The sequence below is a fragment of the Abrus precatorius genome, unplaced genomic scaffold (assembly GCF_003935025.1).
Source record: "Abrus precatorius isolate BTA unplaced genomic scaffold, Abrus_2018 Scaffold2, whole genome shotgun sequence".
NCBI classification, from domain to species: domain Eukaryota; kingdom Viridiplantae; phylum Streptophyta; class Magnoliopsida; order Fabales; family Fabaceae; genus Abrus; species Abrus precatorius.
Genome location: NW_020874362.1, coordinates 11701366 through 11728563, shown reverse-complemented (window position 1 = coordinate 11728563; position 27198 = coordinate 11701366). Strand labels below are relative to the sequence as shown.

At 36.3% G+C, this 27198-nt stretch overlaps 2 protein-coding genes and 1 non-coding gene across 3 annotated transcripts; all 3 read right to left on the bottom strand.

Moving 5' to 3' along the window:
- Positions 1 to 2047: 2047 nt before the first annotated feature.
- LOC113860388 lies at positions 2048 to 2154 on the bottom strand. Its single transcript, XR_003503841.1, has one exon. It is a non-coding gene; the product is annotated as a small nucleolar RNA R71 (small nucleolar RNA).
- A 1950-nt stretch (positions 2155 to 4104) lies between these two features.
- LOC113859456 (proline-rich receptor-like protein kinase PERK8) lies at positions 4105 to 4590 on the bottom strand. The gene has a single exon (XM_027492227.1). The coding sequence runs from the start codon at positions 4588 to 4590 to the stop codon at positions 4105 to 4107; it is 486 nt and encodes a 161-aa protein (XP_027348028.1).
- Positions 4591 to 25944: 21354 nt separating this feature from the next.
- LOC113859455 (proline-rich extensin-like protein EPR1) lies at positions 25945 to 26457 on the bottom strand. The gene has a single exon (XM_027492226.1). The coding sequence runs from the start codon at positions 26455 to 26457 to the stop codon at positions 25945 to 25947; it is 513 nt and encodes a 170-aa protein (XP_027348027.1).
- Positions 26458 to 27198: the final 741 nt, after the last annotated feature.

The following is a 27198-nucleotide window of genomic DNA, read 5'->3' as shown; positions in this document are numbered from 1 at the left end:
GAACTCTTAGGAGATTAAGAAAAGAGACTAGAGCAGAGAGATCTTTAGGAAGTGACAGTGACTGATGAATCCACATTTTATCATATTTTTACTTGTCTTTTAGTTTTCCTTAATAGAAAAATTAGACTTATATAGTGTAAATAGTACAAAAATTACATTTTGAGTAAAAATCGTAGGTTTATTAATTTTTAGTTAATTTGCATTTAATTACATAGATATAGATTGCAATTTTAATTATCTTGATAATTTTGCAGAATCCCCAAGTTAATTCTGAGATATCTTGGCCCTTGTATGAAAGTTGCCCCCAAAGCAGCCACTTTTAGGAGCAAAAGTTGCAACTAGAGCAAGTCTGGGCATTAAAGGTTCCAAAGTAGCCACTTTCAAGTCCAAAAGTGGCAACTCCAGAGAGCTCCAGGAACGCCAATTTTGAAGCACTATTGCCTTTCAAAGTGGCTACGCGCATCCAAAGTTTCCACTTTCAAGACCAATAGTAGCAACTCCAAGAAGCCCAGGATGCCACTCTCTGAAGCATGATGCGCGTGGCCACTATTGCCTTTCAAAGTGGCTACGCGCATCCAAAGTTCCCACTTTCAAGACCAATAGTGGCAACTCCCGAGAATTGACAAACTTACAAGAATTGCGCGTGGACACTTTCAAGGCCCAAAGTGGACACTTTCAAAGGCAAAAGTGGACACTTTGCTGACATGTCATCCACTATAAATAGATTTTAGGAATTAGGGTACGGGACTTTTTTTTACACTTTACACAATTTTTCCTTTGCCAAATTGAGACATTCTTCCAGAACATTGGAGTCGTGGGTGACAACCAAGGGTCCTCTATAGGTTTTAATTTCTAATTTCCCTTTTGATTTTGGTTGAATTTACATTAATGTTACTTACGTTCTTGCATTTCTTTCTTTCATTTGTGAAGCTCATCCACATGGAGGGCTAAACTTCCTTGTAATTCCTAGTCAATGCACATGAATCTTGAATTCTTGGGATTAATTGCAATACAAATCTTTCTTTCCTTGAATTTATTGACCCCAATCTTTGAATGAAATGGAATTTGCATGAAGGGAACATTGCTTAATGAACCCTAAATTACCCAACGAAATTCTAATTCAAAATTGCTTAATTTTGATTAATCCTTGAGGTTGCTTAATCTTAGGGATAGAGATTGGAGTCCATTAAGATGCTTAATTTTAATTGGGATGTTAAAGTTAATTTTCACTTGTTAGATTAACTTAATTCAAGGGAAAGAAAGGGGATTGTTGAATCATTTGAAAGAATAATGATGGAACTCATTGATTGACTAGGAATTACTCATTTTAATTGATTGAATTTCACTAGTTTACATTTTGCTGTTGATTAAAATCTGGAAATTGACAAACCTCCCCCCAATTTACTTGCTTTAAAATACATGTTCACACTTGTTCGATGTGTGTTCTCAACCAAAAATTTCTTGGAGACGACCTAGGACAACACCCTAGTACTGCATTTATTTCTTTGCATATTTGATGAGGATTAACAACAATCTTTTGCATGACGAGTAGCTAAATTCGTTTCATCAGTGACCTAGAGGTTATACATTCTCCAGAATTTCATGTCACTCCTTTTGCAAATAGGAAACATTCACCTTTTAGACAGCCAACTCCAAAAGTTGAAATGGCATAACAACATAGAATGAGAACACTAGGAGATTATGAAATTCCAGATATGCAAGGCTATAATTCTTCAATTGTTAGACCAACCATTCAAGCCAATCATTTTGAAATAAAACAGCCTTACTTCACCTAGTGTAGCAGGACCAATTTTCTGGTGGAATTTATGATGATCCTAATATGCATATTTCTAATTTTCTGCAGTTGTGTGATACTATAAGGATGAATGGAGTAAGTGAAGATGCTATAAGACTAAGGCTATTTCCATTTTCTTTAAGAGACAAAGCCAAATGTTGGTTACAAGCACAACCTCAGGGAAGTATCACCACATGGACTGAACTTGTGAATAAATTTCTAACAAAATATTTTCCTCCCTCAAAAGCTACTAAGTTGAGAGGAGAAATAACATCTTTTGTGCAGCAAGAAGGAAAATCACTTTATGAAGCATGGGAAAGATATAAAGAGTTGCTGAGAAGATGTCCACATCATTGTATTCCAGAATGGATGCAGGTGGAAACTTTTTATAATGGAATGAATGTAGTAACTAGAACTCTGATTGATGCAACTGCAGGAGGATCTTTGAGCATGAAATCCTTGGAAGAAGCCCAAAGAATCATTGAGATGATGGCTTTATCCATGTATCAGAATTCCAACTTGAGGAATACAAGAAGAGGCAATGAATATGAAGCAAAGATGATGGAAACTTTTCTTGCACAGAATCAGCTACAGAACCAATTATTTTCTTATCAAATAGCAGCTTTGACTCAGCAGATTAATAATTTGCAGACTGGAAATGTGGTAACAAGTCAGTTGACATGCGATTTTTGTAGAAGGAATCATGCTAATGGTGCATGTGATGTACCTACGCCTGAACCACAAGAGCAAGTCAATTATATGGGGAATTATCAAAGATAGCAACAATCTTATCCTCAACAATCATTTCCTCCTGGATTTTAGTATTCTAATAATAGGAATCAACAATTTTATAAATGAAATCCTCAGAATTCTGTAATGAAAAGCACTAATACATCTCTTCCATTTTCAAATGCAGGAAATCACCAACAACAGCAGTACTTTCAAGGAAATTCTTCTACTCAACCTCAAATGATTCAACATTCAACTAGACCAATGAGTGAAAGAATGAACGAGATTGAGGAAACAATGTTACAATTCATGAAAGTCACTCAATCCAGCATTAAGAATCAAGAAGCTTCTGTGAAGAAGTTAGAAACTCAAATTGGACAGCTGGCTAAACAATTAACAAGCAGAGATGAAGGAATATTTCCAAGCAACACAGTGGTGAATCCAAAGGAACAATGTCAAGCTATAGTTACAAGAAGTGGAGCTGTTGTAGCCAGTCCAAAACCAGCTGAAAAGAAATTGAATAATGTTGCAGCAGAAAAGCAAGTAGAAAATGCAGCAGAGGAAAGAGATTTAAAAGAAGAATTGCAGCGGGGGAACTCCAAGCTACTAAAGAGAGAACATTCAGAAAAGAATGAAGAAGTTCATAAAAGTCCTAAAAGAAAGACAAAGAAGCAATTATTTGAGGAAACTTACAAGCTAATTGACCCAAAAAAATATAAGAGACTGCCTTATCCTTAAATAGTGCAAAATCCTAAGCAAGAGGAGCAGTTTGAGAGGTTTCAAAACGTGTTCAAAAAACTGCAAATCAACATCCCATTTGCTGAAGCTTTGGAGCAAATTCCATCTTATGCCAAATTCATGAAGGAACTACTCTCTAAGAAAAGGAAGTTAGAACATGATAAGATTGTACGCTTGACAGAGGAGTGCAGTGCTATTCTTAGAAGAAAACTTCCTCAAAAATTAAAAGACCCAGGATCCTTTAGCATACCTTGTGAAGAGGAAATTGTACTGTGGGAAAAGCATTATTTGACTTGGGGGTGTAACACCTAAATTACTACCAAGATCCTATCTCCTAAAAATGTATGTATTTAGACTTCCCTAAGATAGTGTACCCAAATGAACATGAACAAGGAATTATTCATTCGACATTAGTGTGGAGTTAAACAACAATTTCACAATTTAATTCATAGGTGAGGGTACATTATCCTCCATTTCGTTATCCAATCTATTCGTTACCAAACTATGCATATTGTATTATGTTTTACTATTGTACTTGAAATTTATTTTTTTTCAAATTAATTTCTTTTTATGAAAGGGATAAAGGTGAGTGCTCAACATCACATGCTTCGTGGAATGGAATTCTGAAATCATAACGAGAGACATATAAATAGAGAGAAATTTTTGATTTTGTACATATACGTCCCTAGTTTAAACAATTCAAGGTAAACCATCATGAAACGAACAAAAGAGAAGACCACATGGTTCAGTATTTCAAAATTAATTATAAACAGCCCCCAAAAAGAAAGGAAAGTATAAAACTTAAGAGCAGTGTTCATCCATGACAAAAAAAAATAAAACATCTACATATAAAACTCTGGTGGAAAGGAATCCTCACTAGGATCAGATTCCATTCCATCAGAATCAGGTGCAGCATCCACAGGCTGAGGGCGAGGAGAGGGTGGCAAGTCGTCCGGGTCGCTGTCAATCCAACCGATGGTAGGCGGTGGCGATCTCGAGGTGGGTGGCAGTGGTGGAGAAGGGTGTCGGGTGGAAGGTCCAGCTTCGTCGGAAGGTGGCGCCTGAATATCGAGAGGTTGACGAGGGACTGGCCTGACGGAAGACGCAACCACTCCAATGACTTTCCATTCAGGTGCGGGCACAGGAGTAGGGCTAGGACAAGGGCTGGGTTCAGGGTCAAGGTCAATGATAGTTTTACCTTTATCCACAAAAGTCTTAAGACGTTTGGCGGGAGGTTCATGAGACGGTGGAGAAGAGGGAGGTGTATGAATGATGATACTCCGTTCGGGTGGTAGGGGCACGGAGATTTCGGCAAAAATGTGGTCCATCTAGTTGGGCTTCCATTCGCCTTCAGTGAGAGGTCCCATGGTCATGGAGACCATTCCCTAGTACGTCAAGCGGCGCGTTGCTGGGTCGTAGATCCATCCCTCCTTTCCTCCCGAATCCTCTCCCCAAATCCTCGCTCGGAGTGGGTCCATCTGCCATGCATTCATGCAACACACAACAACAGCAAGACAAGACGCAACACCAGACAAAAACAGAACAGAAAGGGTGAGCTCAATACATTCAATTATCAAAAATCGAATACGTAAGAAAATCAGCATAATAGTAACGAACCTAGTGACTCATAGTTCAATAATCACATTATCATAACATAATATTCATCAAACAGCCACAACGCAAATAAAGTGAATGAGTTCCTCATAACATAATTATACTCAAGGTAATTGAAACGTCACTACCTCTTCAGTTTGTCCCACTATTCCTCCAGTCAAGGTGATCGGAGACCCTCGTTCCCTACAACCACACATTGTATGTAATCCATCAAGAATATTCTCCCAACTTAACCATTTCGATTCCTCAGGAACGAGTCCTTCCACGATCCTCGGTAATGCTTGCTCGCGTCAGGATTAGTGGAGGTTTCGATGGCGACGTGTCCCAGCCGCGGTGAGCTATTCCGTACCATTGGGGCAACACCCCTCCACTACCCCCAAGGTTCTTCCTTCAAACCTGAACACTCACATCCCTCAGCTGTGCTAGACTGTGACCTTGACTCTCCATCCTCCATATCATACACATAAAGAGTTTCGTAACCGCGTCCTCCTTACACCATTTTTGAACGCACATTAAATTCCCAAAGGTCACAAACCACATATCCAAATCCCTGCTCATAAGAGCTGGTACGTTCAAAGAATAAAAGAACCATCCGTCCACGGTCCAAGAATAAAAGACAAAGGAGAGAAGATGGAGATAGTTATAAAAATTTTGTTGAAATATCATAGTCGAAATGTACCTTCACAAACAAAACAATCATCAAAGAATCATGGAAATAACAGCAAGTTTAATCACACATGCAACTTATTTCTACCAGAAATTTTTCGTAAAATAGTGATTAGGTGGTAGGAGAATTCTTTCATGGTTAAGAAAAAGGGTTCCTTGGTCATACAGAATCAAACCGAGAGAAAAAGGTGAGTAATTTCTCAGCTAAAACAAAAAGGAAGAAGGGTAGTCAATGAAAACCGAAAAGAACACAAGGATTCATATAGTTACTTTAACATGCAATCGGATATTCATATAAGTTACCAACTTTATTCATTAATAAAGGTAAAAAACCGAGACTCATACAAGGATTTCAATATAATCAACATGCAAAACTATTTCAACCTAAATCAAGTTCACGTAAGTTACAAAACATGGATTTTTAAAACACCATCCAAATAGAATCACCACGAGATGAAGAAAATAGTTTGCATGTAAATTTTATTGATGAAGATCGGAGACGAAAACAAGAAGAAGAGAGTGCATGCAGAGTTTACAAGTTAGCGAACAACCACATGCATTCAAGCGCAAACAAGAGCTCCCCTAACCTTGTTTGGTATGAGAAAGAGAGATAGAATGGAAGGCTTGGTCTTGGTACTAGCAGGATCTTAATCACAACTTGAGTCCTTGGTGTTTTGTCGCCTCCTTGAGGTTGGTGATGGAATGTGTTGTTCACCAGAGAAAAAGGTGAGTAGAGGTTTTGTGAGAGGGTGAGAATGTGTCGAGAGAGAAGAGAAGTGGTGAGATTGAGAGTGTTTTTGGAAAATAAGGGGAAAAGGGCGCGTGAGGATTAGAAGATGTTCTTATATAGTGTGGCTTAAAGCTTTGCCCATTCGTCTTCCAAAGGCTGGCGGTGAGTGCACAAGAAGGGTTTTAGGGTTAGGTTAGGCGAAGTGGCACACCCTTTCGCCTTCTCACTTGAATAGTCATGTCTCATGGTGTCCAGGTGCAGGTGATGCGCCTTCTCAAGAGCATTCAATGCACAGAGTGTAAAAGAAGCAAGCCGTAGGTGATCCACACATCTCCACACGCCATTCATCATGATGGAGTAACCGAAATAGGGGTTTGACCTAGGTAAGAGTGGGTAATTAATGCACGTTGGCGGCTAGGGTTTGTTGTGGAGGGAAGCGGGTTCAAACCCTTCGTGTCCCACAAATTGAAAAGGGTGATGTTATTTTGAGTGGTTAGTGAAAAGGTGGTACCTTCCTCTTTGCCTTGGACGTGTGGCTAGTGTCATAAAATAGGAAATAATTGCATGCGATTAATGGAGCATAATTTCCAGAAATATGTTGCTAAGTTTTTGGCTGTACATTAAGTGCAGGCTGGCGGCTAGGTCAACTCCAGAAGGAAGTTGAGTAGGTTTTCCTTTGTTTTTCTCATGAGGTTAAATGCGGCTAAGAGGTAAATTAGGTAACTTGAATGATGGTTTAAATGAGGCAAGAGAGGCCCCTCGGTTTTAAGCAATTTAAAACATGGTTATTAGGAACAAAATAATGTGAATGATTGATTGTTTTCGGTAATGCCATGCAATTAATGCAGGGTGGCTACTTAAATTTTCTGATGGAAGGTGGCGCCACTTTTGGCCATGCATTCACACAAATCTCCCTAGGGTTTTGCCATAAATGCAAGGTAATTAAGGAAGGAATATATATAGTTGATGTCAGGCACGGTTCTGGGGAATTAATTGCCTCAGGTGGAACGTTTCAAGCTGATTGGCACGCCCACTAAATGCATGTAACCGATTGGATTAATGTGGAGGGAATCAAGCAGGCGCCTTTTCACTCCCCTATGGTATTTAATGTAGGTGGGTAATTAAGGGAGTTTAATGGCGGTTAAATGAGGAAATGGGGGGTTTCTTCGAGTAAATGAAAATGCAAGGGTATCTTCTCTAATTAACTACAAGATTCTCGCTAATTTATGATTAATAACCTACCTTAATTAAATGTGCACGAAAATATGGAAAGTTTAAAAATTAAGGAAAGGAATAAAACTCCATCCTCGATTACACCTAATTAGAGTAACTAGGGAATTGATAATTGTATTAAGTGCAATTATTTAGGCTCAGAATCTAGGTCATTATGGCCAGTGTCTTTCTCTTTCCTACATAAACAAATAACGAAAATCTGATTACCTTATTTAAAAGAGGGGTATTAAATAAAATCATGAGGCGCATTAATGAATAGGGTGGCAATTATGTGTAAGTGCCGAGAATATGGAAAGTTTCCTTCTAGAAGAGGATTGGGGCTTTAAATTTTCGGTTGCACCATATAAAAAAAAAAGAAAAGTTTTTTTTTTAAATAAGATCCACTCAAAATATGGCAGTCCAAGAGGTGGCGGCTGTATTTATTTAGGGTAACCTGGAACAATGGAATTGCATTAAGTATACTTAATTTGGGCTAGAATCCTAGGCTATTAAATTCGATTCCCTCCCCCCCTGGACATGAATGAATTTTCGGTTACTAGCACTAAATGAGGAAAGATTAAAACTTGCCTCTTGGGTCCTTTGTAGTACACGTGACTTCTAGGGTAAAAAAAAAATAGCTGGTGGCTCTCATTAATGGTCTAACTTAGTGTGCATGGTACCAGAATAATGGAAGACTTAAGTACATCCACTATTAGAACCTAATGAACATTCAATATAAATAAAGAAAGTTACATGTGCAGTTCCACTTAAATTTAAGAAAACATATCACACAATCAAATAATAAGAATTAAAAGAACTATGTAACATTAATAACAATCATCAGAGGAATGAAAGACATAGGGTCCATTCATCTGACTCAAAAGACTATCTCGCCCCCAGGCTAATCTCACTAACCTTGGGTTAAGTCAAGGTAACTTCATCACATTAATCATATAGACATACATATACGAAATTAACTAAACACACCCTGGGAGAAATAATTATGCAAGCAGGGAACATAATATGATTAAACAGTTGTAGCAAGAACTAAACTAGAGTACTAAAAATCAAACAAAAGAGTCACTAATTAATAATTAACACTCTCTGCCATGTAGACCGAAATTTGGGATGTTACAGGGGGCAAGCATTAATTTGATGCCATTAGCCATTATGAAGAAATTGGGGATAGAAGAAGTGAAACCAACCAACATTACATTGCAATTAGCTGATAGATCATATACTTATCCATATGGAGTAGTAGAGGATTTGTTAGTTAAGGTTGACAAATTTATTTTTCCTGTAGATTTTGTCATATTGGACATGGAGGTAGATGCAAACATACCATTAATCTTGGGCAGACCTTTCCTTGCAACTGAACGAGCTCTCATTGATGTGCAAAAAGGAGAGTTAATGCTTAGAGTTCAAGAGGAAAAGGTAATATTTAATGTATTTGAAGCTTTGAAATATCCAATTGATGATAACACATGTATGAGAGTAGATACATTGGATTCTATGATCACTCCTTATTCTTTGAATGGATTTGATGAAATTTCTGTGTTGAGAGAAACCATAGCTGCAGGAAATACTAAACCTCTGCATTTTGAAGATGAAAACGTATTTGAAATGGAGCAGCAATTGGAAGCTCTACCTATTTTAATACCTGCAGAAAAATTGATCAAAGAGGAGTTGAAAAATGAAGGAGAAGAAGAGAAAAGTCAGAAGCTGGAATTAAAGCAACTTCTATCTCACTAGATATGCATTCTTGGATCATAAACATGAAAATCCAGTTATCATAAGCAATGAACTCAAGGAAGAAGAGGAGGAGAAGTTGCTGAGAATTTTGAGAACCCATAAATTAGGAATAGGGTGGAACATTTCAGATTTAAAAGGTATGAATCCAGCCTTTTGTAAGCACAGAATTTTATTTGAAGAAAATTTTAAACCAGTTGTGCAGCCTCAAGGAAAATTAAACCCTTCCATGAAGGAAGTGGTAATGAAGGAAGTCATTAAACTATTAGATGCGGGGATCATATATCCTATTTCAGACAGCAATTAGGTAAGTCCTGTGCAAGTGGTACCTAAAAAAGGTGGAATGACTGTAGTACCAAATAAAAAGAATGAGTTGATACCCACAAGGACTATCACAGGATGGAGGATGTGTATAGATTATAGAAAGTTGAATGATGCAACTAGAAAAGATCATTTTCCTTTACCTTTTGCAAACCAAATGCTAGAAAGGTTATCTGGACATGCATTTTACTGCATTTTAGATGGATATTCTGGCTATAACCAAATTGCTGTAGATCCAATTGATCAAGAAAAAACTACTTTTACTTGTCCCTTTGGAATATTTGCATATAGAAGAATGTTTTTTGGGCTGTGTAATGCTCCAGCTACATTTCAAAGGTCCATGTTAGCTATTTTTTCTGACTTAGTTGAGAAAATAATTGAGGTTTTCATGGACAATTTTTCTATTTATGGGAATTCATTTGATGATTGTTTATCTAATTTGTCCATTGTTTTGCAGAGATGTCAAGACACCAACTTGGTGTTGAATTGGGAGAAATGTCACTTTATGATGCAAGAAGGAATAGTGCTTGGCCATAAGATTTCAATTAGAGGGATGGAGGTTGATCAAGCTAAAATAGAAGTGATTAGTAAATTACCTTCACCTGTGAATGTGAAAGGAATTAGAAGTTTCTTAGGCCATGCTGGGTTTTATAGAAGGTTCAGTAAAGATTTTCCTAAAATTGCCAAACCTCTTAGTGACTTGCTTGTAAAGGATGCAGCATTTGTATTTGTTGAATCTTGTATGCATGCTTTTACTGTTTTAAAAGAAAAACTGATTTCTGCTCCAATTCTTATTAAACCTGACTGGACTGTACCATTTGAGATAATGTGTGATGCAAGTGACAATGCAGTGGGTGTTGTATTAGGACAAAGAAAAGATAAAAGACCACATGTGATTTACTATGCTAGTAGAGTCCTAAACTCTGCACAGATTAATTACACAACCACTGAAAAAGAGTTGTTTGCTATAGTATTTGCTTTTGATAAGTTCAGGTCTTATTTAGTAGGGTCCAAGGTTGTGGTATATACTGACCATGCTGCTCTGAAATATTTGCTTTCTAAGCAGGATGCTAAACCAAGACTGCTGAGATGGATTCTACTACTTCAACAATTTGAGTTAGAAATTCGAGATAAGAAAGGAAAAGAGAATGATGTTGCAGACCATCTATCCAGAATTCCATTGGACACATTGCCATCAGATTACTTGGATATTAATGAAGAATTTCCTGATGAAAAGCTGCTAACTGTGGATGAATTACCTTGGTTTGCTGATATAGTGAATTTTAAGGCCACTCAGCACATTCCAAAGAGAATGAATTGGCAGCAAAGAAAGAAATTTCTTCATGACAGCAAGTTCTATATTTGGGAAGATCCTCATCTATTCAAAATTGGAGTATATGGCATTTTGAGAAGATGTATTCCACAAAAAGAACAAGTTGATATCCTATGGCATTGCCACAATTCAGATTATGAAGGCCATCATGGTAGATCAAGAACAACTGCCAAAGTATTACAAGCTGGATTTTTCTGGCCTACATTGTTCAGAGATGCAAAAATTTATGTAGAAAACTGTGATAAATGCCAAAGAGTTGGTAACATTTCCAGAAGACATGAGATGCCTTTGAACAATATCTTGGAGGTGGAACTGTTTGATGTATGGGGAATAGACTTTATGGGACCCTTTCCAACTTCTTTTTCTCATGAATACATACTTGTGGCAGTGGATTATGTGTTTAAATGGGTGGAAGCTATACCAACCAGAACAAACAAAGCCAAAGTGGTGATTTCCTTCATAAAGAAAAACATTTTTTCAAGATTTGGAGTGCCAAGAATTCTGATTAGTGATGGAGGATCACACTTCTGCAATAAATACCTTGATAATGTTCTGGATAAGTATGGAATAAAACACAGAGTAGCAACTCCTTATCATCCTCAAACAAGTGGACAAGTGGAAATTTCAAACAGAGAAATCAAGAAGATCTTAGAGAAAGTAGTTAGTAACTCAAGAAAAGATTGGTCAAGGAAGCTTGATGATAAATTATGGGCATACAAAACTGCATTCAAAACACTAATTGGTATGTCACCATATCAATTAGTGTTTAGGAAATCATGTCATCTTCCTGTGTAACTTAAACATAGAGCATATTGGGCTACTAAATGGATGAATTTTGATTCAACCAAGGCTAGAGAAAAGACAGTACTACAGCTACATCAACCTGAGGAATTCAGACAATTTGCATATGAAAATGAAAAACTGTATAAAGAAAGGACCAAAAGAATACATGACAGATTCATCCTGCAGAGAGAATTCAAACCAGGGCAGCTAATTCTACTATTCAACTCTAGATTGAAGTTGTTCCCTGGAAAACTTAAGTCTAGATGGTCAGGACCTTTTATGGTAAAGGAAGTATCTCCCTTTGGTGCTGTGTTACTTGAAGATCAGAGAGAAGGGAGAAAGTTTAAAGTCAATGGCCAAAGACTAAAGATTTACAATGGAGGAGAATTCAATAAGAACATCTTTTGCATTAATTAGGTTTCTCAGCAGTGAGGAACATTTAACGTCAAGCTAGTGACGTTAAAAGAGCGCTTTGTGAGAGACAACTCACATTTCTAAACCATTTTTATTCTATTTGCATTTTACTTAAACTTTTGTTAATTCTTTATTTCAATTTCTGCAATTTTCTGATTTTTAGATTCTGTTTTATGTGTTTTAGGAATAATGTGTTAATTCAATGAAGGTTCATGTTGTGGATGCATAATGAGCTGATTAAAATTGAATGCATGAGGCAATTAAGTTTCTAAGGAGCTTTGAATAACAAAAGGAGTCGCTATTTTGCAGAAAAGTGATCACGTAGAGTAATTTTCTTGTTAATAACTAATCTCAACATGCAACTACAAGGCAATGTAGAGTAATTCTCACTTCTATTGATAGATTTATTAGATGAAAAAGACCTACATTGACAGATTTCATGAGTTAACCTTAGGACTTAAAGTGAAAAATAGTTAGAAAGAAATTTCTGCATAAATGTAACTCTTGAACTCTTGCATTTTGCATTCAAAATCATGAATATCTGAGCTTAAATACTTCAAGGAACCATATTCTCCATTGTTATGATATTCTTATGTTCTGCATTGTTCATATTCTGTTATTCTGAAATTGAAAATGTCCTGCAGAATTTTTATTGCATTGCATTCATGTCTTTCAGTGTATTGAAATATTCTTTTTATGCAGGAAATTTTAAAAAATGGTAAGGACCTCAAACAACACTCCAGTTGGCTCTTCTAGAGGTACTCCTAGAACAAAGAGAGGAAGATTAGCAGGAGCCTCTTCATCAAGGCCAAATCTTCAACATGATCCAAGGTTCAGGAGCATAGCTCATGAGAATTATTTCAGAGCTAATATCTTGAGTAGAAAGATTGTCCAAGATAGAGCAATTGAGATAGCTGAAGACCATTATCCAGAATACAAGGAGGAAATTCAGAAAAGAGAATGGGAATCCTTCTGCATGATGGCTGGCATTGGCTGGAGAGACATTACACAGGAATTTTATGCCAATGCGATGAGATTCAAGGGAGATCAGCTGCCTAAATACCATTCAATGGTCAAGGGGACAACAATTGATTTTTCTGCTGCTAACATCAATGGAGTCCTCAACATTAAGACTCAAAAACAACCTGGGCAGAGCGTTCAGGGATGTTGAAGATAAGGACTATGTTCAAGTCCTTGAGAGGATTGGGAAACCAGGGACTACTTGGGAACTAAATCTATCAGAAAAGCCCAAATGCATCACAACCAAGAACCTTTTGCCCTTTGCAAAAGTGTGGAGAACTTTTATTTTGAGTTCATTCATGCCTGTTAGGCATAGCTCCACTCTAGCAGTGAAGAGAGCTGAACTCCTATATGCTATAGTCAATGATTTTTATATAGATGTAGGAGAAGTGATTAGTGGATGCATTCTGGACATCCTCAAGAGAAAAAGAGATTCTCTAGCTTTCCCTTCGTTAATAATTATTTTTTATGAGGATGCAAGTATTGAAATTGGAGATTATCAAATCAAAATTAGAGTTGCACCTCCAATTACAGTAGCTATGGTGAAGGAGATTTATGCTATTGTCTCTTGCACATTAGCAGCCCCAATTCCCTCCCAGTTTAAAAGAGAGAATCTAACCACAATGAAGGAGAAGATAGCCTTCATGGATGAAAGACAAAACTCCTTAGCTGAGAGGCAGAATGAGTTGCACAGCAATATGAAGGCTGGCATCATGCTCCTGGAAGGTGTTCTCATGAACATTGGTCAAAAGATAGGCATGACCAAAGAAGACTTATACCACACTCCAGATCAAGCAGAGAATGCCCAATACCTGAGGTCAGATATCTTCAAAGACCTCCCCATCTACAGAACTCATTTTCCTCCACCAGCAGCTGTTGCAGAAGAGGAAGAAGATGATGATTTGGAAGATGAGGATGAGGATGAGGATGAAGAGTAGATTAGGAATTTAAATTTCTGTCATTGGTTTAATTTTTGTCAAAAGATTGTAATTAGAATTTCAGACTTTTGAGTGCTGTAATTACATTTTAGTTTTATTTTGGTTATGAACAATTCTGTTTTAAATATCTACAAGTTTTTGAATTTTATTGAATTTTTATCTGATAATTGATGAACAACTTGTGATGTTTTTGTGCAGACCATGCTCTCAAACTCTGAACAAGGAGCGCATGGAATGATTGAAATATGCACAGCTACCATGAAAGGGGGGTTTAATTCTGTACCTCTATTTTCATGTGTACAGCTTACATTTTGCATAAAATATTCACAAGTTAGAAAAATATTAAACTGCGTTAGCTTTTGTTTTCTTGATAAATAAACTTGATTTTCACCTGATTGAAATTCTGATTGTTGAATTGCATAAAGCAGTCTTGCCATTTTATTCATACAAATTTTTGAAGTAAATAGTGAACTGAATTGATGAATATTATCCATTTACTTCCTTGGTGAGACTTGAACCTTTTCATTCATTGATGTGTGACTGATCTCAAATTCTGATTTACTCTCTAGAACTTGCTTTGTTTCTTAACTGAATATGTTGTTTTGCACAAATCACATAGAGGATGGAGGCCATTATTCAGATTTACCTAGTGAGCCAAATAGACTGCCTTTCATTCTTGAATGTCCTAGTTAGCCCCTTTGAGCTAATAGCTTTTCTTTGATCAACCTCAATACAAGCTTTTCTAGAAAAACCATTTTACCTATTCAAATAGAAAAGAGGCAAATTGAGTTGAATCAAAGATAAGTTTTAAAACTAAGTTTGGGGTAACATCATGTTTCTAGTGCATTACTTGAGGACAAGCAATGTTCTAAGTTTGGGGTAGAAAAGGATTGAGAAAAGGGTTGAAATGAAATAAGAAAGTAAGAAAAAGTCATGGAGAGAAAATATGAAAAAGAACTAAAAAGCTGCAAGTAAAAATAGAAAAATGAAAAAGAAATAAAAAGAAATCAGCAAATCAAAAAGGAAAAGAAAATTGGTAGATAATTCTGCAAAAAAATTTAAACTGTGATTGAAAGTTTATTAAGAATAGAAACAGTTGATGCAGCCCTTACTAGGTTTAAAAGCTTATCTACTCAATTTGCATCTTTTTCTGTTTGAAATTAGCTGCATTGATATCCTGAATTCATTGAAATCATACCTGTCCCTGAGCCTTAATATTACCTAAAAAGTCCTCTTGATATGTGATTAATTGTAAATTTGCAAAGGAGGTAGAGAATATAGGCAAGCTTATGGCAGAGTTTGATGAATTTGGTGATGCAGAGAGCAAACACAAGATTAAACACTGATGGAGTTAGAGAAACACTTTTTGAGAGCTGTGATAATATTTCTCAACTCTATTTGCATGTAGCTTTAATGATTTGCTTGATTGAAATGAATGAGATTGTGCAGCAAACAGATAATTCAAGTGTGACTATCATGATGAAGAATTGGTCAATGACTTAGTGAGAAAACAATTAGAATGCATTGAAGTAAAATAGATTTTTAATCTGAATTATTCTGAAAAATGTAAAAAGTTTTTGGATTCCAATTAATAAGAATTTACACCCTTGATATGTTCTAATTTGCTTGAGGACAAGCAAAAATTCAAGTTTGGGGTAGTGATGAATCCATATTTTACTAGTATTTTACAATAGTTTTTAGTGCAATTAATAAAGAAAACATGCTAGAAATAGGACAAAACCCTTAAAAAAATAATAAAATGTTGCATGTCACTTTTAAACATAGTTATTTTAAAATTTATTGATTTTCTATGTAAAAAGTGACAATTCAAGTATGCTTTTGTAGGGAATTCTGAGCTAAGTTCATGAGGATTGGATGATCAAAGGAAAAGTAGCAAAAATTGGAGGAAAGAAGTTGATAATTGAAGAACAGCCTCTGAGTGATCACTTTCGCTGGTGAAAGTAATCACTCCAGAACCATAAAATGAAGAGTTTCTGCGTAATCACTTTTGCTGGCAAAAGTGATTGTTCCAGAGAGGTTGCATTGAGAAGAGCTTCTGCGTAATCACTTTTTCTAGAAAAAGTAAGCGTTCCAGAGAGTCCTCCAAGAAGAGTTATTGCGCGTGTTCACTATTATCCACAAAAGTGAACACGCACAAGAAGGTAGCCTCTGCGTGTTCACTATCTCTAGCAGAAGTGAACACGCACATGACATTAGTAAGGGAAGCTTCTGCGTGGCTACTATTTTCAACAAAGTGAACACTTTGAAGTGCGCGTGGCTACTATCACCAGCAAAAGTGAACACGCGCAAGTGGAAATGAAGATTAGCCTCTGCATGATTACTATTGCTGGCAAAAGTGATCACATCAGCAGAGCAGGAATTCTATAAAAGACAGTTAGCTCAGGAATTTAAGAGATTTTTTCATTTTTTTATTTTTCATTTGTTTCTGTTGTTGAGAGAGTCAGAGAGGGAGATTGAGGACGAACACCAAGCTTCATTTCTTGAGGGATCATATTGGAGATTGGCTTGAAGATATTTCTTCTTTGTTCATTCTCTTCTCCTCTTCTCTTCTCTTTTTGTAATGTTTGCCTAAACTCTTTGTGGTTAGGAATTGTGAATCTAAAATGGAAATGTTGAATTGATTTTGGATTTGAACTTTGAGTTTTGGATTGGATTGAGTGATTGATTCTGCTGTTAAAGTAGTGATTGAATGGAAATTTGATCAACTAATCATAGAGGAACTCTTATCAATGGGAATTGAATTTGTTTCTCATATCTGAATTAATTGCCAAGGTTATTGGTTTCTTAGGGATAAGATATCTTAATCTTGCAATCTTTTGGTTTCTCAAACTTAATGCAGCATTTGATTGGATTAGATCTAAGGGATTAGAATGATTTGATTAGATGCTAGATTAATTGAGGCAAGGGATTATCCTTTGATTAATATAACGTGAAACTAATTGTCATTCCATCTAAATGCTTGAAAGTTCAGAACTTTATTGATTCAATGTTGAAGTTTTGGTGAAATAATTTCCTAACTACTCTTTCTACATCTGTTTACTATATACTTTTGTGCTAACTATTCTATTTTACTTTCTAATTTTGTTTTTTATACATTCATACCAAATCCATCTGAAATTTGTAAAGCTTAACTAATTGTGATATTGTGAAGTGGTAATTGAGAACTTTATTCCCTGAGGACGATACATAGAACTCAATTTGATTCTAAGATTTTTTATAACTTGCTACAACAACACTAGTATACTTGCTAGTCAATTTACTTTCAGTGCAACAGTAATTATAAAAGTAACAGAACTAACAAACCAAATTTTTGTAAAGAAAAAGGGATTTTATCATCAACTCTAAATTAAAAACAACTTAGTCTACACTTAAATTCTGATTTCTTTGATTGGTTGTTTTAGAAATTGATTTCGTGTGGAGTTGAAATTGTGGCTACCCTGTGTGATAATTTTAATATTTTTCTAAAAAGTTGTTGTAATTAGTTCCATTTTCCCCTCTTATTCTCCTTTCAATTTCGTTCTAAAATTATGTGTGTGCCCATGATTGTTTCTCTTTCAACATGTTTGAAATTTGTTTTAGAAAAGAAAAAGGCTTGAAACAACTAAATACTTCTATCCTATTTCGATTGGCATGATTATTTCATGGTGGGTGATTGTTCAAATTTGATTGTTATGAATTGCATGTCGTATTTGATTTATTCGAGATAGTGATTGCCAAGTACAATGATTTCTCTACTACTTGAGTGTGCCATCCGAGAATCATAACATTAAAAATTTAGTCATTTTAAGTGTGTATATGATTGTTTGAGTTATTCATGTGCATGGAGGTGAAAGGGGGAGTCAAGGTCACAGTTTGGCACAGCTGAGGAATGTGGAGCATTCAGGTTTAGGAGAAGGACCTTGGGGGTAGTGAGGGGGGTTGCCCCAATGGCGCAGAATAGCTCACCGTGGCTGGGACACGTCGCCAGTAAACCTTCACTAATCCTGACGCAAGCAAGCATTGTCGAGGATTATGGTAGAACTCATTCCTGAGGAATAACGATGAATTGGAAGGGAGGATACCCTTAAGTATATGCGTATTTGGTGTGCTTGTAGGGAATGAGGGTCTCTGATCACCTTGACTGGAGGAATGTTGGAAACTTGAGGAAGTAATGATTGCATGAGCGGCATACATTTTCTTTATGATTTTATTATTTGTATCAAATTTGATTTTGTGAAATTGGATGTGGATTCCGAAAATAATTGTTTCATTAAATTCTAATTCTTTTATTCCTTTTCATTCTTTTTACTTAATTCGATTATTGGTAAATTTCTATGTTGAACTCACCCTTTCTTTTGGTGTTCCGCTGTATTGTATTCTCTTGTATGTTTGCATGACTATATGGCAGATGGATCCATAACGAGCAATGATTTGGGGAACGGACTCCGCAGGGAAGGAGGCATGGACACACGACCCAGCGACACGTCGTCTCGTGTACCAAGGGATGATTACCCTGAATCTGGGACCCATCACTGAAGATGGTTGGAAGCCCTACTAGAGTGACTATCTCCTTGTTGACATTTTCGTACCTTTACCATCTGAGAGGAGTATCATTATTCATCCACCCCCTTCTTCTCCGTCAAACCAAGTATTATCCTCTGAGTCTTCCAAACCCCTTGACAAAGGTAAAGCCCCTATGAGTCTTGACCCAGCAACTACCCTTGACCCCAGTTCTTCCTCTACACCCAAGTGGAAGGACATTGAAATTGTTGAGTCTTCCATCCGCCCCGTAGCTTGTTGTTCTCTGAGAATCCCTATACCCCCTTTTAGTGAAGCTGGACCCTCTACACGACGCCCATCACCACCACCACCATCCATTTCTCATTCACCACCACCCACCATTGGCTACATTGATAGCGATCTGGACGAGTTGCCGCCTTCTCCTCACCCTCAGCCAGCAGATGATTCTCTCAACTCTGATAGAATGGAATTCGACCCTAGTGAGGATTCCCTTCCATTGGAATTTTATGTGTAGACTTTTCTTTTACATAGTGATGGGTTGATACTGCTTATAGGACTTTACTTTTAATTTTGAGATACTATACTTTTGGGGTTTAATTTTGCTGTTGTAATTACTTTGGGCTCTTTGGTTTGAATGATTTTTGGCTCATTCCTCTCATATGATTGATTTCTTTACGCTTTTCAACTCGATTTTAGAATTATGCGATACAAACATGCGTGTTCTTATCATTTAATGTGAGATTGTATTATGAATGATGAAATAGTCCAATGATTGATGATGATGCGAAGGGATAGGGAGGATTGTGTGTTGAATTGTTATTTAAAAAAAAATTAATAATAGATAAAATTTATAGTCATGAAGATTTCTCTCAACGGTTTGTTTGTGTGTGATACTGGGCTGAGATAATACTAAATTGTACAGAAAAACGATTATGATATGGAATTTTTATTTTTGAAATAAGCTAATGTTAAATAAGGCATGAGTACTCGAAGATGATTCTTTTATAATGATGTTCTAAGATGTTGAATAAATAGACTACGCTGATAATTGGACTAACTCCATGTGTGTATTCGTGTTGGCTCTTTATTTTATAAAGATTCTTATTCTGACTTAGTGAATTAGGACATAGTGGAAATTAGGTGTTACAAAAAGTCACACGAGCAACTCCTCTTTCAAATAAAAATAAATAAGGAAAATAACAATTATAATAGATTAGAGGAGTAATAATAATCACAACAGAGTAGAGTCCACTCATTCTAATTACCAAATAATTTTACTCTAAGGTTTGCCTTGCTATCCCTAGGGTTTTCAAAACATATTCTACATGACCATATAGACACGCATATACATAAATAAATACACATACACTAGGAAAAATAATTATGTAAGCAAGAAACACAAGACAATTGGACAATCAACACAAAAAAAATATAAGCTAAAAATCAACCAATCTCAGAAAACATCTTAATTTGTAACAAGAACTAAGTCAGAGTAAAAAAAAAAAAGGTGAAGCGAAGAGTCACTAAATAACAACGAACAATCCATGTCGAGTAAATCAGAATTGGGGATGTTACACAATTATTTATAAAATATTATTTCCTTTTGTTTTTTGCATTTTTGTATTAAAGAAATTTATAAAAATTCAACTTGATATTTTACTTTCCTTAAAGTAAAAATTCATTTTTATATTTTTTTTAATGAAGAGAAACAATAAAAAAAATTTAAATTGAATTGGGAGAATGGATCATTTATAAAATATTATTCCCTTTTTTTGCATTTTTTGTATTAAAGGAAATAATTTTAGAATATTTTATTTTGATATTTTATTTATTTACTTTTTTGAAATAAACATAACAATTTCATTTTTTTTAAAAAGAATTATTTTAAATTAATTTTTTAAAATAATTTAGACCTGAAAAAGAAAAAATAAAAAGATTTCAGACTTGATGGGTCAGATTCCCACTCCTACATATCCTCCTCCGTGTGCACTGGAGAAATCAAAGCCACGTAGCTCTTTTTTTAAAATTAGGTTTAGGACAAGTTGCAAGGATTTTTTTTTAGAAAATTTGATTTTTTATTTATTTTAGTGAAACTTTTTTTAGATTTTGGGTAAGTTTCAAAGATATTTTTTTGAAAACTTAATTTTTACTTTATTATTATTATTTTTTAAGTAAATTCACTCTTACACAGGTTCAAGTTAGCGACAAATCTTTGTTCATCAAATTGGCGCCGTTGCCGAGGAATCATTGGTGCTTGATTATATATGAAACATGTTTTATGTTCTTCTTTTTTTTTTTGTGTTCTGCATGTTAGTATATTAGTTTTGTTTTAATTTTTGCATTGTGGTAGGATAAACATAATTCTTAATTTGTAGTTTCTCTATTATACGAATTTTGCTGCATAATTTTTGTTTTTCACTCTTTCACAAACCTGCATCTGTTGCATACATTTTGCATAATTCCCTTCATTCTGCACTTTTGCATTTAGTAATTTTTGCATTTTCTACATTTTCTGCATTTCTTTTTTGGCTTTAACTTTTTGCACTTTTCTTGTTGCATTCTGTAGATGTCTGCACTTTTTTTGCTTTGTTTTTGTTCTATTTTTCTGCATTCTGCTGCATAATTTTCTGTTTTCTCATAAATTTTGTTACATCCTGCATAGTATTCTGCATTTCTGCATGCTGTTTTCAAAATTCTGCTACATAGTTTTATGCAATTCTACATTCTGCACTTCGCATTTTGCTTAATTTTGCATTCTCTATTCTACACAATTTCATCAAATTTTGCATAATTATTTTTAGCATTTCTGCATAATTTTGCAGATTTCTATGTACATACTACTATAACTCTGCATTATTTTCTGCACTTCCATTCTGTTTCTGCATGATTTTTCTGTTTTAATTTTCTGCATTCTACATTTTGCTGCTACATCATTTTCTACATATATTTTTCTACATAATTTTCTGCTACATCATTTTCTGCACTTTTGTATTTTGCATAGCATTCTGCATAAATTTTTTGCATTCTATTTCTACATAATTTTTTGCACTTTGTATTCAACATTCTGCATAATTTCTCATTCTGCTCATCACACTCTGCATAATTTTCACTATCTAGTGATTCTATTTTTGTTTCTTTTACTACTTCCTCCTCTTTTCATTCTGATTTAGATGTTATGACTGAGAGAACTTTAAAAGAACTAGCTTCACCTGACTCATTTGTTGCCCAAGTTTCATGATCTTGTAGGTAAGGATTCATTTAAACACCTCAAAGAATTCTACATTGTTTGTACCACCATGGGACCAGCTGGAGTTCCTGAGGATCACATAAAGTTGAATGTAACACCTTAATTTTACTTTCCAAAATAATGAATTTCACAAAAATAAGGGGAATAAACTTTTTCATTCAAGTAAAATCCTCATTAAAATATAAATTTAAGGAAAGGGGTTACAAAATTCATATCAAATCACTGCTACAGGATTATTTCAAATACATAAATTTCAAAATGATATCCTAAGTCCTATAGCAGTTCCATCCACCCCTTCACTAAGACCAGTGCTGATCGTCTTGATCACCTGAAAAATGAATGTAAGAGTGAGTACTCTACACTACTCATTATACAAACAAATACAGAGTCTCACCTTGTGCATATTTACATCATTTCTAATACTATTCATATAAATATATTCACAGGCAGCATTACCACTCAATTCATTTTTAATTCAACTCCGATGCACTCACGGCACCAAACAGTTTACACACACGTAATTATCAAACAATAATCCCATGCACTCACTGCACGCCAGCCACACTCACTGTGGCACTGTGATCACAGATTTTCACTATAGATGGTCGCCGGTTACCTCTACCTCACAGATACCACGTGGGCAGTCACGGGTCGCTCAGCACAGGTAGTGGTCAAAGGTCTAGTCAGCAAAAAAGTGTGTGGCCCGTGGTGCACCCATACTCACTATTGGTGTCACCACCACTTTCTCTTCACCAAAATATTTCTACCGTCTCCATCTTCCACACCCCCAGTGTATTGCTAAATCGTTCATAGTACAATGTAACAGCATTAACATGCCCCATCCATATACATTTTAGCATTTAGTCACAATTAATGGCACAAAGCCCACAATCATTTATTTTACACAGCTCTTAGGCCCACATTTGTTCGCAATAATCGTTCTCAATACACGACACAAGTCCCCACATGCATTTACAACATAATTCATTTCAACCACAACACAATATTCACTATTTCACAAGGCTTTTGGCCTACACTTATTCATATTGCACGGCACACACATTGCCCTTATTTACTCACACAATATTTTCAACATAGTTCACATTTACATTTCTCATTTATCAAGTATTAGCATACTCACACCACACAATCACCCATCACGGGTTTCCACATGCTTTCACACCTCACAACACACAGCAAATTCCATCAAATACATATTTCCTACCCTCTATCTCAACCACATTGCAATATTCATCAAAATACATGACAATCAAACCCAAAGAGATAGGGTAAAGTCCCCCCTTACCTTGGATTGAAGACCCACACTCGAATTCAATCACGAAAGTGCTCCCCACACAGATTTCAACCTAAATACATAGAAGAACTCCATGAGGATACAAGGAAACTGAGAAACAGAAAAAGGGGATGAAAAACAAAAATCCTAACCATTAAAGCTCACTTTCAAGCGTTCCCAACATGAATCCAACCTTCAATCAAGCTCCTGAACGGCTTTAAAGGCTATTTAATTGGTGGAGTAGGGTTGTGGATCAAGAGAATCGAAGAAATTTCGAAGGAAAGGTGAGAAATAACCTTTCTCGAACCCCCCCTTTAAATCCTTTTTGGTCGTGACACTCTCGCTACAGCGAGATATTCTTGCTACAGCGAGGGCACCCTCTCTGGTTTCTGCAGCGAAAAACTCAGACAAAACTGCACTCTGGTTTCTACAAAATCTTGCTACAATGAGGCCTTCTCGCTACAGCAAGACTACGCTAAGAAATGCACCCGAAACTGTGGCTTTGTCTCTACAGCGAGAATCCTTTCGCTACAGTAAGAATGCCCCAGTATTGCACCCTTGACCTGTTTTTCAGTCCAATCATAGAAAACTAGAAAACTAGAGGACAAGCTAGATGATTTAGCTTCTCAGATGGAAAATACTCATGTTGCTGGTCATAGAAAACTAGAGGACAAGCTAGATGATTTAGCTTCTTTGATCAAGCAATTGGCATTGTCACAGAGAGCTGCAAGGTTGTGTGACATTTGTACTTCACAAAAACATCCCACTGATTTTTGTCCTACATTGTATGAACTTGCAGGTTAGATGAGTCATCCGAACTTGAGATGGAGGAATTTTACATAGCAACAACAACATCAACTTCCACCATAAATTGTTGCACCTTCCAAGAGTGAGCCTTCCCTAGAAGAATTAATGAGAGAAATGGCAGTTAACGATCTAAATTTCCAGCAGAGAACAGAAGCAACCATTCAAAACTTGGAAAATTAGATTGGACAGTTGGCTTCTGCTTTGAATCAATTGCATTCTCAAGGTTCTGGTAATCTATCTACACAACCAATTATCAATCCATATAATGTTAATACCATCACCATGAGATCAAGAAAGACCATTTAAGACTCTCAAGAGTAGCAACCAACAAATGAAGATCTTAATGCTACTACTCTAACAAGTGATTACAGTCCAACAAGTGCAAAATTTGTTGCTACTCCTCAAGCTACTGCTACTAATGCAGTAGAAAATTTTGAGTAACCTATTCCTCATTCATTTCATTTGGTTTGTCATATTGATTTGTTAAATAATTTAGTGGATGATAATTTGACCGATTTTTTAGATTATATTGATTATCCTAGCTTAGCTAATTATTTTGATTCCTTTACTTGTGATGCTTGTACTAATTTTGCAAAATGTAGCTTTTATGCTAAGATTGATACATATATGTATGGTGATTTTGATGCAGCTATTGCAGATTCTAAGAAAGTAAATCATGATGCAGCCATTGCAGATTCTAAGGAAATGAATCATGATGCATTTGTTGAAGTGCAAGCTGCACATTTAAATCTAATTTTTATATTGCCAACTGCATCAGAATTGAAGCCTTTTCTTGAGCAGTTGAAGTATGAATATTATATCAACGTATATCCAAGAGAGCAGCAACCTAAATACAACAGAAGGACACAATATTCTGCATATCAAGGCAATAAAGAGCATGAAGAGAAGCTCATTGAGTTTATCAAGCAGCTGAAAGCCCCTTCATAGTTATTTCTTCCACATTCCCAATTAAATGAAGTGCCACATCATCCTGACGTCACATACGCGTACAGTGCGTGTACAATACAAGTGCATAGTATTTTTGGCGTGAACAATGTTTCCGGCGATAAATAGTAATTTTCGGCAGTGAACAGTAAATTTTGAAAATTTTCTATAAAAAGGGGGCTTCACACGAAATTTTCATTTCTTTACTCATATCGAAGGTTCTCAAAGGTTCTAAGGCCATATATTGCCATTTTCTCCCATAATAAACCCTCCTAAACTTAGATTTCTTGCCAGATCTGAGATTCTACGTCTATTCTGAAGGATTTGAAGTAAGTTTCTATAAGTTTGAAGTTAGATTTACCGTTCGTTTCTCTTCTACTTCTCTTTCTTATAGATAGTTGATGATATCTTAGGAGAAACTCTGTTCTAAAGCCGAATCTTTGGTGAATCTTGCATTAAAACAAGTAATACTCGGTAGATCTGGTGTGAATCATTATTCTGAGCTAAGGGGAGCTTACTTTAACCTATGAACTACGTTTTGTACGGTTTAATATGCTATTTCAAGATATTTTGTAACACCTAATTTCTACCAAAACCCCATATACTAATAATATGACTTAAGATTCTACAATATGGCACACCTAAATTAGACGAGTGAGAGAACTCAATCAAACAGTATTCATATTCCAACTCAATTTTTCAATTTATCAGAATAGCTCGAATTAACTAGAAGAGAACGATTATAACAATATACTTGCATCGAGTTCACTCATCATAATTTAATAATTTTATTTATCTCACATCTCAACAATATACAAGTCATTTATGTTAATTACCCCAATTATTCGTGGGATGACTTTAAAATGACGATACCGTTAAAGATAAAAAAATTTGGAAATATAATAAAGAGTATGTTGGTGAAAGAAAAGTGTATATATATATATATATATATATATTAAAAACCATTCAACCAAAGTGTCCAAGGTAAACAAAAATCAAAGCCAAATAACCCCAAAGTTTAGTGTTTCAAAATAATAAAAACAACCTAAGTCCTACGAGCAGTATTAATCCATGATAGAATAAAACAACTACAAATAAAACTCTGACGAAAAGGAATCCTCGCTGGGGTCAGACTCTATTCCGTCAGAGTCATGAAAGTCGTTCACTGGTTGAGAACGAGGAGAAGGCGGCAGGTCATCCGGGTCGCTGTCAATCCAGTCGATAGTGGGTAGGGGCGATCGAGAAGTAGGTGGTGGTGGTGAAGGGCGTCGGACAGAGGGTCCGGCTTCATCGGGAGGAGATGCTCGAATCTGTGGGAGGTGGCGAGATGCTGGCCTGACGGAGGACTCGATAACCTCGACGTCTTTTAACTCGGGAGCAAGGGTAGGACTGGGAGGAGGGGTAGGCTCGGGGTCAGGATCGATAACGGTCTTACCTTTGTCAATAAAAATTTTAAGACGTTTGGCTGGGGGTTCTTGTGGTGGAGAAGAAGGGGGTGAGTGGATTATAATACTCCGTTCTGAAGGTAGAGGTACGGAGACGTCTGCAAAAAGGTGGTCACTCCAAGTAGGCTTCCAGTCGCCTTCAGTGAGAGGCCCCATGGTCATGGAGACCATCCCTTGGTATACGAGACGACGCGTGGCCTCGTCGTATCTCTATACTGCTTTCTTGTCGGAGTCCTCTCCCCATATCATTGCTCGCTGAGGGTCCATCTGTCATACAATCATGCAATACATACAAACACACACAACAATAAAACACGAACAGAAAGGGTGAGCTCCAATACAATCAGCCATCAGATATTGAGTAAGGAAGAAAATCAGAGTAGTATCAAGCACTTACGAAGTCACATTTCAATAAACACACAGTCATAAAAAAATGCCCAATAAACAGTTACAAAATGTAGGCGGAGTCACAGAGATTCGTCGCAACATAATTTAAACACTAACGCTTAAAACGTCACTACTTCCTCAGTTTGTTCCCACCATTCCTCCAGTCAAGGTGATTGGAGGCCCTCGTTCCCTACAAGCACACATTGTACGAAATCCATCAAGAATATTCTTCCATTTAACCATTCCGGTCCCTCAGGAATGAGTCCTTCAACGATCCTCGGTAATGCTTGCTCGCGTCAAGATTAGTGGAGGTTTCGATGGCGACGTGTCCCAGCCACAGTGAGCTATTCCGCACCATTGGGGCAACCCCCCTCCACTACCCCCAAGGTCCTTCCCTCGAACCTGAACACTCACATCCCTCAGCTGTGCTAAACTGTGACCTTGACTCTCCATCTTCCATATCAGGCACTTAAGAGTTTCGTAACCGCATTCTCACTTCATTGTTTTTGA